We start from the raw sequence: 11,941 nt of genomic DNA on the forward strand, positions 1-11,941 counted from the left end.
CCCGACCCACCACCTCCACCAGCACCTTCCCGACCCACCGTCTCCACCAGCACCTTCCCGACCCACCGTCTCCACCAGCACCTTCCCGACCCACCACCTCCACCAACACCTTCCCGACCCACCACCTCCACCAGCACCTTCCCTACTCACCACCTCCACCAGTACCTTCCCTACCCACCAACACCACCAGCATCTTCCCGTCCCACCATCTCCACCAGCACCTTCCCGTCCCACCATCTCCACCAGCACCTTCCCGACCCACCACCTCCACCAGCACCTTCCCTACCCACCAACTCCACCAGCACCTTCCCGTCCCACCACCTCCACCAGCACCTTCCCGACCCACCATCTCCACCAGCACCTTCCCGAGCCACCACCTCCACCAGCACCTTCCCGACACACCATCTTCCCGACCCACCACCACCAGCACCTTCCCAACCCACCATCTCCACCAGCACCTTCCCAACACACCATCTTCCCGACCCACCACCTCCACCAGCACCTTCCTGAGCCACCACCTCCACCAGCACCTTCCCGACCCACCATCTCCACCAGCACCTTCCCTACCCACCACCTCCACCAGCACCTTCCCTACCCATCACCTCCACCAGCACCTTCCTGACCCATCACCTCCACCAGCACCTTCCCAACCCACCACTCCTACCAGCTGGGGGGACAAGGGCAGCAAAAGCACAGGGAACACCAACTCTTGGAAGATCTGTCCAATCCACACACTGTCCTGACTTGGAAATTTCTCCATTCCATCACTGGCACTTTGTCCAAACTATGGATCTCTCCCTAACAGTACTGTTTCTAGGTTCACAAAGGCAGTTCACCACCATTTTCACAAGGGGCAACTAGGGAGCAGCAATTAAATGCTTGCTCAGTCTGTGAAGCCCACATGCCCTACGTGGAATAAAGTTGGTAAAACAAGCGTGACCCTCGGCTGTAACCCAGGTGTTGGTTAAGGCCATTCCAGCACAAACTGGAATGATCTGAAACTGCCTGGTCAGAGGGTGAGGTGATTGGTACATTCCACCAGGAGATTGCACTTGGGTCAGACCGGAGAAGGGTGGAGAAACTTTGGACCACCTTTGTATCCTGGAGTCCACAGCGATTCCTCATCTGAGGAATGTATATGCGTGTGTACATGTGTGTGCGTGTCCATGTGTGTGTTTTTATATATATATATATATATACACCGTTTCTGGCATCTCGAAGCCTGAATGTTTGAAACTGTAGTGAGCAAAACAGTTGTGAATTGTCTTACAAGCTTATTCTCACCAATTATCAGTGATGAAAATCACTGACTTTTGAACACAAACACACAAGAGATGCTACTTAAAAACAGTTTGCACTAAACACTTGTAGTGTCTAACGGCTACATGTCTGACAATGGTTAGAAACTGGCAACAATCTCCTGTCCCAGTTCAGTGGCATCACGTCCCAAATAGACAAATGGCATCCCAGCTATTTTCTTCATTTGTTTTTGTTCTTTAAGTGTTGCCCCAAATCAACAGGTGTCCCAGTTTACCAATGGCCCAATTAACTGGAATCCACAAATACATTATGATTTATCATAATTTTATGTATTGCATTATACTGCTGCCACAACACAAGTTCCATGACATTCGTCAGTGATAATAAATCTGTTTCTCATTCAGCACAGTGTAATAAAAAGACTATACTTTCAGTTTCAGTAAGAAATATATGTTAAAAATATAAGGAGTGCAGAAAGCGAGCAATAATGCTGAGGGAGTGTACATAGATTCATAATCCATTCAGAAATCTGATGGCAGTGAGAAACAAGATGTTCCTAAGACACTGAGTGTGTGTCTTCAAGCTCCTGTATCTCCTCTTTAATGGTAGCAATGAGAAGAGGGCATGTCCTCGGTGATGGGGGTCCTTAATGATGATGCCATCTTCTTTTGAAGATGTCCTTAATGTCTGACTCACAGTGGCCTGAGGAGCCGTCCCCAAACTCTTGCTCCCCGCACCATCAGCCTTTTCTCCGCCACACGTCATGCCCTCCCTGCCCTCCCCCCACCAAGAGCCCCGAGGGTGTCAGACGCCTGTGTGTTGTGTTGCAGGGGAGGTGTGCAGCCAGCCAGTGACATCTGACACAGCTATGCTACAGCCTTTCCAAGCAGAGTACAAAGTGGGCGAGAAGGTGGAGGTGAGGTGTCCTCACGGCATGGTTACCACAGGACACGCCCACTACACCTGTACGGCCAGCCTCACCTGGGAACCAGAGCCTCCTGACCAAGTCAGCTGTCGGATCGGTGAGTTTCGTGCCTCCCCCGGGGGGTAACCACACCCCCGGCATGATCAGGCACTGCACTCTGACAGTGGGGAAGGTGGAGGGAGAATGAGAGAGGGAGAGAGGTAGGGAGAGGTAATGGGCGGGGAGGGAAAGGAAGAAAAATGAATTGTTGATATCTTCATATTCTTTGTAGATCCTAACTTGCTGAAGAAATGAAGTTGTTTCGTTTTTACTCCCAGCTCTGTGTTTGTATGCATGTGTGTGTGTGTGTGTGTGTGTGTGAGTGTGTGGTGTGTGTGTTAATGTGTGAATGTGTGTGTGTGTGTGTGTGTGTGTGTGTGTGTGTGTGTGTGTGTGTGTGTGTGTGTGTGTGTGTAGTGTCTATACAAATTATTCACCCTTCACCCTCCTTGGAAGTTTTCACGTGTTATTGTTTTACCACATTGAATCACAATGGATTTAATTTGGCTTTTTTTCACACTGATTTTTCTTTCGTGTCAAAGTAAAAACAGATCTCTGCAAAGTGATTTAAATTTATTACAATCATTAAAGAAAAAATGATTGATTGCATAATTACTCACCCCCTCCAAGTCAGTATTTAGTAGATGCACCTTTGGTAGCAAATTACAGCCTTGAGTCTGTGTGGACGGGTCTCTACCAGCTTTGCACATCTGGACACTGCAATTTGTCACTACTCAAGCTCTGTCAGATTGCATGGTGATCATGAGTGAACAGCCTTTTCATGTCCAGCCATAAATTCTCAATTGGATTGAGATCTGGACTCTGACTTGGCCACTCCAGGACATTAACTTTTTTGTTTTTAAGCCATTCCTGTGTAGTTTGGCTTTGTGCCTGAGGTCATTGTCTTGCTAGAAAACAAATCTTCTGCCAAGTCACAGTTCTCTTTCAGACTGCATCAGGTTTTCCTCCATTCATTCTGCTGTGTTCATTTTACCCTCTACCTTCAACAAGCCTTCCAGGGCCTGCTGCAGTGAAGCATCCTCACAGCATGATGCAGCCACCACCATGCTTCATGGTAGGGATGGTGTGTTTTTGATGATGTGCGATGTTTGGTTTACACCAAACATAGCATTTAATCTGATGGCCAAAAAACTCAATCTTGGTTTCATCAGACCATAGAACCTTCTTCCAGCTGACTTCGGGGTCTTCCACGTGCCGACAGTTTGCCAGAAGGCATCTGGGACATTCTGAAGTCAGTTGGAAGAAGGTTCTATGGTCTGATGAAACCAAAATTGAGTCTTTTAGTCAAGATTTCATGTGAGTTTTTTTCAACAGTGGCTTTCTCTTTGCCACTCTCCCATAAAGCTGTGACTGGTGAAACACCCGGGCAACAGTTGTTGTATGTGCAGTCTCTCCCATCTCAGCCACTGAAGCTTGTAACTCCTCCAGAGTTGTCATGGGTCTCTTGGTGGCCTCCCTCTCTAGCCCCTTCTTGCACGGTCACTCAGTTTTTGAGGATGGCCTACTCTAGGCAGTTTACAGCTGTGACATATTCTTTCCATGTCTTGATGTTTGACTTAACCGTACTTGGAAATTTTCTTGTATCCATCTCCTGACTTGTGCTTTTCAATAACCTTTTTTGCTGAGCTGTATGGAGTGGTCTTTTGCCTTCACGGTGTAGTTTTTGCCAGGATACTGACTCACCAGCAGTTGGACCTTCCAGATACAGGTGTAGTTTTACAAAAATCAATTGAAACACCTTGACTGCACAGAGATGATCTCCAAAAACTGTTGGGAGGGACAACTGACCTGGGGGCAGCGACAGTGGCCATGCCTCTGGCACTGAGTCTGGTCTTGTGGCTCAGAATGGTAGGGAACAAAAGAGGATGGCAGCAGTGATAGGGGACTCTGTGGTTAAGGAGACAGCTAGGCGATTCTGCGGAAAGCCTCCCAGGTGCCAGGGTCCATGTTTCTGAACACGTCTACAATATCCTGAAAAGGGATGGTAAGCAGCTAGAAGTAATGGTACATATTGGTACCAACGACACAGGTAGGAAATGAGAGGAGGTCCTGATAAAAGAATACAGGGAGTTAGAAAGGAAGCTGAGAAGCAGGACCTCAAGGATAGTAATCTCGGGATTGTTGCCTGTGCCACACAACAGCGAGTATAGGAGTAGAATGAGGTGACAGATAAATGCATGACTGAAGAATTGGAGCAGATGGCAGGGCTTCAGATTTCTGGATCATTGGGACCTCTTCTGGGGCAGGTGGGACCTGTACAAAAGGGATGGGTTGTACTTGAGTCCGAGGGAGACCAATATCCTGGGCAGGTTTACTAGAGCCGTTGGGAGTAGTTTAAACTAATATGGCAGGGAGAGGGAACCAGTGTGATAGAGCTGAGGATGGGCCAGCAAATTTACAAGTAGATGATGGGTGTAACATGAATGTAAGGAAGGACGAGCCAATGACTGGGTACAAATGCAGACAGAACAAAGAGTTCAATCACAGAGGCAAAATTCCAAAGGGTGAAGAATGCAGGACTGAAGTTGTTGTATTTAAAAGCACATAGCATTCGGGATAAGGTGGGTGAACTCGTGGCATAATTAGAGACTCACCACTGAGTCGTGGCTGAAAGATAGCCATAGTTGGGAGCTTAACATCAAAGGATATATTTTATATCGAAATGACAGGTAGGAAGGCATAGGCAGTGGTGTGGCTTTGTTGGTGATAGATGGAATTACATCTTTAGAAAGAGGTGACAGAGGGTCAGAGAATGTTGAATCTTTGTGGGTGAAATTAAGGAATTGCACAGGTTGGAAGGTGAATTCACAGGTTGAGTCTGTGGTAAAGAAGGCAAATCAATGATGGCATTTATTTCAAGGGGAACAGACTATAAAAGCAAGGAGATAACACTGAAGCTTTATAAGGTTTCAAAGGTACATTTAATGTCAGAGAAATATATACAAATTACATCGTGAAATGCTTTTTCTTTGCAACCACCCACAAAAACAGAGGAGTGCCCCAAAGAATGAATGACAGTTAAATGTTAGAACCCCAAAGGACCCACCAGCTCCCCTCCCTCCCTCCCTCCTGTGCAGCAAGCAACTATCCCCCCTCCCCCCACTGGCAAAAAGAAACATTGGTACCCGCCACCGAGCATTCAAGCGTGCAGCAAAAGTGACAGGTTTTTGATGTTAAAAGTCCATTGCATCGCTTTTTCTGAACTCTGTGCCCAAAGATCTCAAGTCTCTGGGCACACAGCCAAAGATCTTTCTACTCCCACAATACAATAGTCTGGGATGTCTGCCCGTCTCCAGAGCCCCGACAACCTAGGCCTCCAAAGGCAAGCCGAAATGTTATGCCATGTCCTTAACATGTCAGATTACGGTCAGTTGTGACTCCCTGAGAACGGGTCCCATTCCTGCAAAGAACTAGTCAGTGTGTAACTCCAGGTCAGGGTCTTCAAAAGAACCCTGGAAGGGAAAAACAGAGATGTTAAAGATTGAATATAAGACATTAGTCAGGCCGCACTTGGAGTATTGTCAATGGTTTTGGCACCATATTTCAAAAAGGACGTGTTGTCATTGGAGAGAATCCAGAGGAGGTTCACGAGGATGTTTCAGAGAATGAAGGGGTTAACATATGAGGAGTGTTTGGCAGCTTTGGGCCTGTACTCACTGGAATTTAGAAGATTGTTTGAGAATCTCATTAAAACCTACCGAATGTTGAAATGACTAGATAGAGTGGATGTGAAGAGGATGTTTTCTATGGTGGGAGTATCCAGAACTAGAGGGCACAGCCTCAAAATTGAGGGACGACCTTTTAGAATGGAAATAAGGGGGATTTTTTTTAACCAGTGAGTGGTGAATCTATGGAATGCTCTGCCACAGACTCCAGTGGAGGCCAAGTCCATGAGTATCTTCAAAGCAGAAGTTGATAGTTTCCTGATTGGTCAGGGCATCAAAGGATGTGGTGAGAAGGCAGGTGTATGGGGTTGAGTGGGATCAGGGATCAGCCATGATGGAATGGCAGAGCAGACTCAATGGGCTGATTAGACTAATTCTGCTCTAATGTCTTATGGTCTAACGGTGTGTGTGTGTGGCTGTATGTGTGGGGGGTCTGTATGTCTGCCTGTATGTGTGTGTCTATGTGTGTCTGTCTCTGCGTGGGTGACTGTGTATACGTGTTTGTGTCTATGCACATATCTGTGTATGTGTGTCAGTGCGAATGGACTATGTGTGTCTGTGTGTGACTGTGTCTGTATGTGTGTGTGTCTGTGTATGACTGTGTGTCTGTGTTTGTGTGTGTGGGTGGTTGTGTGTCTGTTTGTGTTTGTATTTGAGGTTTTGTGTGGGTGTGCGTGTGCATATCTGTGTGTATTCTAAGGGAGATTGTGTGACTACTGCACATGTTGATTATATTATAGGCCTTCTGATACCCAGTGGGAAATTGGGAAATTTACATACAGGAGGCGGAAGAAAAATGGTTGTTGTAGTGAGACTTTAGTTTGAACAATATTTACTAGAACTCTCTCAGTGCTGGAGGGTTAGACTTTTCTTGGTGCATCCAGGAAAGTCTTGTGGCACAATACACAGATAGTCCAACCAGGGAAGGGTCTGTACTGGATCAACACACAGAATTCAGCATCTGTACAGGGAAATGGAGCCTTGACAAATGCAGCGGGTTTTGAATTACGTGGGTCAGACACCCATTGTCCTCTGTCTCTAACCCCGGTCACCTCTCTGTGCAGCGGTCGACACCAGGGGATGCGCCCTGGGGCAAAAGCAAAGTGGCTCAGGATGTGTCTGCATGTCTTCAGATCAGGACTGTGGGTAGGTTACACACAGGCCAGGCCGGCCTCATCTATCTGTCTGAATCTGTGTCTCATCCTTGGTCTGCCAGTCTGTGTCTCACCCTCAGTCTATCTGAGTCTTTGTCTGACCCTCTGTCTGCCAGTCTGTCTGAGTCTGTGTCTCACTCACTGTCTGTCTGGGTCTGTCAGTCTATCTGAGTCTGTGTCTCACCCACTGCTTCAGTCTGTGTCTCAACCTCTGTCTGCCTGCATGCTTGGATGACTACTGTCATGTGTATGGTGGGTCTCCATATTTTATTCTGAAATCTCTACATATGTGTTACATCTATGTATTTCTGCGGCATGGACAAATTTCACCTCATACAGTGCCTTGAAAAAGTATTCAGCCCCCACAACGATGGTCACATTTTGCTGTCCCATTTTCTAAATTTAAAATGTATTGAGGTGTGATTCTTTGAGCTTTATAACAAAACGTGTATCATGTCAAATTGAAGGAAAAATTCTGAAACCTGTCAACTATTGACTAAAGATTTAAAAACCAAACTTGTGAGGCTGAAAAGTTTCTAATTACGATAGTAATGTTGCTCAGGGGCAATACTGAATATTATCTTACCATCTGTCTGTCCTGAAGGACCATGGATAACGGCACGAGCCTGGGCAGAAGGAATGGAGATCCTCATGCCCAAGAACCCCCCTCTTGGCCTCACCAGTCTAGTCCAAAGGAAAGCTTATGAAACAATGTTTGGCACCAGCCTACCTCCAGAAGCTGCTGGGAGGATGTGGGCTATTTGCCCATAGCTGGGGTGACCCAGTTACCTTACCAACTCACCCAATTTGTTGACGTAGAAAATTGGAGGATCACCTGTTTTCAATGAATTCATAAGCATAAATGCTCCCTCTCCCAGTAAGGTCCAACAGTGTGGTAGGTTTTCAACAGACCAAACCAAAATGAAGACAGAAGAGCATTCAAGAGAAGACAGGGAAAAGGTGATAAGGAAGCACAAATCTGGGGAAGGGTACAAGCCCATCTCAAAGGCACCGAACGTGCTGTCCCTTGGAGCTCAGTGCAGTCCATCGTGGAAAAGTCACACTGCCTAGGTCCTTCCAAACTCATTCACAGAGAAGGATGAATGGCGCTTGTAAGAGAGGATACTGTGGCGCCACTAGTCACTCCGAGTGAGCTGAAGTCAGTGGCTGTAACTGGACATGAAGTTCATGCTCCACGGGCTCCAAGGCCTTGTGCAAAAAAGTTATTTATGGAGGAGTGGCAAGGAAGAAGGCCTGGCTTTAAAAAACATATCCTTGTCTGTAAAGCATCAGTGAGAAGATACTGTAACGAAGTGGAAGAACATCTTGTGGTCAGATGAGAATAAAGTGGAACTTTCTGGCCTCAACACTAAGCAGTTCTTGTGGTGTAAATTTAATACTGTGCATCAGCCAGATAACGCCATCCCTACCGTAAAGTGTAGTGGAGGTGGCATCATGGTGTAAGGATGCTTTTCAGCAGCAGGGACGGGAAATCCGGTCAGGATCAATGGGAAGATGAATGCTGCTATATGAGATCCTGGATAAAAACCTGCGAGACTCTGCCAGAAAGCTTAAACTGAGGAGGAAGTCCGTCTTTCAGCAGGACAATGGCCCAAAGCGCACTGCCAGAGGCTTCAAATGAAGGAAGTAGATGTCCCCGAGTGGCCCAGTCAGAGTTCGGACCTCAGCCCAGTCAAACATCTCCGGCAAGACCTCAACACTACTGTCTACCTCCACTCCCCAACTAACCTGGCACAGCTTGAGCAATTTTACAATGGACAAATCTTGTTCCATCATGTTGAGCAAAGCTAGCAAGGACTTAATCTATCAGATTGTAATTTGTAATAGTCATTTATGTGAACAAAAGGTGGGTGCTGAATAATTCTATAGGGCACTGAATGGGAGAGATCCTGGTTGAACAGCTTCTCCACTTACCCCTCGGCCTTCCCGCAACACGGTGGCTGGCTGGGGGAGGTAAGTGTGCAAGAGTGGGGGTGAAGGTGAATGTGGGATTGTGAGTGTATATGAAGGTGTGAGGGAGTGTGTGTGTGGGGACACGGCTGGGTGTGAGGGTGAGTGTGAGTGTGGGGATGTCTGAGTGTGAGGGCGTGTGTGTGTGGGGATGGCTGGGTGTGAGGGAGTGTGTGTGGGGACACAGCTGGGTGTGAGAGAGTGTGTGTGTGTGGGGATGGCTGGGTGTGAGGGTGTGTGTGTGTGGATGCTGGGTGTGAGGGAGTGTGTGTGTGTGGGGATGGCTGGGTGTGAGGGAGTGTGTGTGTGGGGATGGCTGGGTGTGAGGGTGAGTGTGTGTGTGTGGGGATGGCTGGGTGTGAGGGAGTGTGTGTGTGGGGATGGCTGGGTGTAAGGGAGTGTGTGTGTGGGGACGGCTGGGTGTGAGCATGAGTGTGGACAGCTGGGTGTGAGGGTGAATGTGGAAGGCTGGGTGTGGGTGTGTGTTTGTGTGTGAATGTGGGTACGGCTGGATGTGAGGACACGGCTGGGTGTGAGGGAGTGTGTGTGTGGGGATGGCTGGGTGTGAGGGAGTGTGTGTGTGGGGACGGCTGGGTGTGAGGGAGTGTGTGTGTGTGGGGACGGCTGGGTGTGAGGGAGTGTGTGTGTGGGGACGGCTGGGTGTGAGGGTGAGTGTGTGTGTGGGGATGGCTGGGTTTGAGGGAGTGTGTGTGGGGACACGGCTGGGTGTGAGGGTGAGTGTGTGTGTGTGGGGATGACTGGGTGTGATGGTGAGTGTGTGTGGGGACACGGCTGGGTGTGAGGGAGTGTGTGTGTGTGTGGGGACGGCTGGGTGTGAGGGAGTGTGTGTGTGGGGACACGGCTGGGTGTGAGGGAGTGTGTGTGTATGGGGATGGCTGGGTGTGAGGGAGTGTGTGTGTGGGGATGACTGGGTGTGATGGTGTGTGTGTGTGGGGACTGCTGGGTGTGAGGGAGTGTGTGTGTGGGGACACGGCTGGGTATGAGGGTGAGTGTGTGTGTGTGGGGATGACTGGGTGTGATGGTGTGTGTGTGTGGGGATGGCTGGGTGTGAGGGAGTGTGTGTGTGGGGATGGCTGGGTATGAGGGTGAGTGTGTGTGTGTGGGGACGGCTGGGTGTGAGGGAGTGTGTGTGTGTGTGGGGACGGCTGGGTATGAGGGTGAGTGTGCAGCCACTTGGTCTTATTCTGCTTTTGTACTTGCAGACCGGCCCAACCCCCTGAGATGTGCGTGTTTGACGTCGCGACCCAGGAGCTGGTGGGCACCTCCAGGTGTGCATACCTGGCGGACAGGTGTGATGGGCGGCACCTGGAGCTGGTGAAGATGGGACAGTGCCAGGAATCTGACCTGCCGTGGGCGGTGGAGCGAGCCCAGCTACTGGCACAGAGCCCGAGGCAGCCCTGTGAGTCCCTGGACAGCTGCGGTCCATGGGAACAGTGCGTAGGTAAGCTCCCAGTGGATAGATCTGTCCCGCAGCACGGAACGTCCCCCACCCGTCCAGCGGAGCCTGAGACCATCCCCCACCCGTCCAGTGGAGCCTGAGACCATCCCCCACCCGTCCAGTGGAGCCTGAGACTGTCCCCCACCTGTCCAGCGGAGCCTGAGACCACCCCGAGTCAGCTGGGCCCTGTAACCGAGGTGAGGGCTATCCCAGGCCGATTCCTCATACGGCAGGACTGGCAGACGAGAAATCCAGCTGCTGAAAATCATATTCACCATAGTTCAGGACCCAGATAGGGATTGCATGTTCTAGGCAGAGCAATAAGAGTGCAGAGGAAATTTGCAATGTGTTTGCCAGGACTTCAGGACCTGAATTATAGGGAAAGGGTTATAGGTTGGGACTTCATTCCCTGGAGTGTCGGAGAATGAGCAGAGATCTGCTACATGTATACACGGTTATACATTATAGACGGGGTAAATGCAAGCTGGCTTTTACCACCGAGGTGGGCAAGATGGCAACTAGAGGTCATGGGTTAAGGGTGAAAGGTGAAATGTTAAGGGTGGTGAGAGTGTGGAACAAGCTGTCAGTGGAAATGGTGGATGGTGGAGCAAACTCCAAAGTTCAAAGTGGTTCCCCTTAAATGTTTCGCCTTTCACCGTTAATGCATGACCTCTGGTTCTCGTCTCACCCAGCCTCAGTGGAAAAAGTCTGTTTGCATTTACCCTATCGACACCCCTCATAATGTAGTATTACTCTATGAAATCTTTTCTCCCATGCTCCTTACCTATTCAACTGAGAGGACTCAGGTCCTCAAGTCCCTTGCAGTGCCCCGTCCGTTGGTGTTATACTGCTTGTCCCACGGGGTGGGGGGGAGGGGAGACATTCCTGCCCCTCCAGAAAGAAGCATTTGACCAGCCTCTCCTCGCTCTATTTCTGCAGGGTCCATCTGTCGTTGCCTCCTTCCCAACCAGTGTCCGCAGGCCGGAGCCAACAACCACTGCATCATGGTAGGCTCGCAGCCGAAGAGGGTCAGCCTGTGCTTTCTGGGAGCACTGAAGTGCAGGAAGGTCCCATTTCAGATGTGTTGACCCTCCTCCACCCCCAAGCGGATGTAGAAATGCGCTTGCCACATCCTCCCGGAATCCTCAGCTTGCTGTGTACCTGTACCGAGCTGCTGCCTGCCTGTGTAACACTCCCACTAATAAAGAAAAGCTGAGCTGTTGACACTGTGCTGAGAAGTTTATTCTATTCCACCTTCAACTCGCGATCCATCCAGCCCCCCCTCCATGGACTCTCTCAATGGAGGAACGCTGTTTCCTTTGGCTGCGTTCATGTATATGGTTGAATAACAGTTAAACCTGACCTTAAGCGCTTCTCAAAATTCAAAAAAATTCAAAATAAATTTATTATCAAAGTAGATGTATGTCACCCAATACCCTGAGATTCA

The 11,941-nt window shown here is 49.1% G+C and overlaps 1 protein-coding gene across 1 annotated transcript in view; it reads left to right on the top strand.

The window, feature by feature from the left end:
* LOC140728903 (complement component C6-like) overlaps nucleotides 1-11,716 on the top strand; it is a 58,072-nt gene extending 46,356 nt beyond the window's left edge. Inside the window, exons 15-18 of the mRNA XM_073047988.1 lie at nucleotides 2,091-2,282; nucleotides 6,975-7,056; nucleotides 10,259-10,497; nucleotides 11,434-11,716. Of these exons, the coding sequence (XP_072904089.1) occupies nucleotides 2,091-2,282; nucleotides 6,975-7,056; nucleotides 10,259-10,497; nucleotides 11,434-11,582 (662 nt within the window). The 3' untranslated portion in view covers nucleotides 11,583-11,716. The remainder of the gene's footprint in view (nucleotides 1-2,090; nucleotides 2,283-6,974; nucleotides 7,057-10,258; nucleotides 10,498-11,433) is intronic.
* Nucleotides 11,717-11,941: the final 225 nt, after the last annotated feature.

Source organism: Hemitrygon akajei, chromosome 6 (genome assembly GCF_048418815.1).
Source record: "Hemitrygon akajei chromosome 6, sHemAka1.3, whole genome shotgun sequence".
NCBI classification, from domain to species: domain Eukaryota; kingdom Metazoa; phylum Chordata; class Chondrichthyes; order Myliobatiformes; family Dasyatidae; genus Hemitrygon; species Hemitrygon akajei.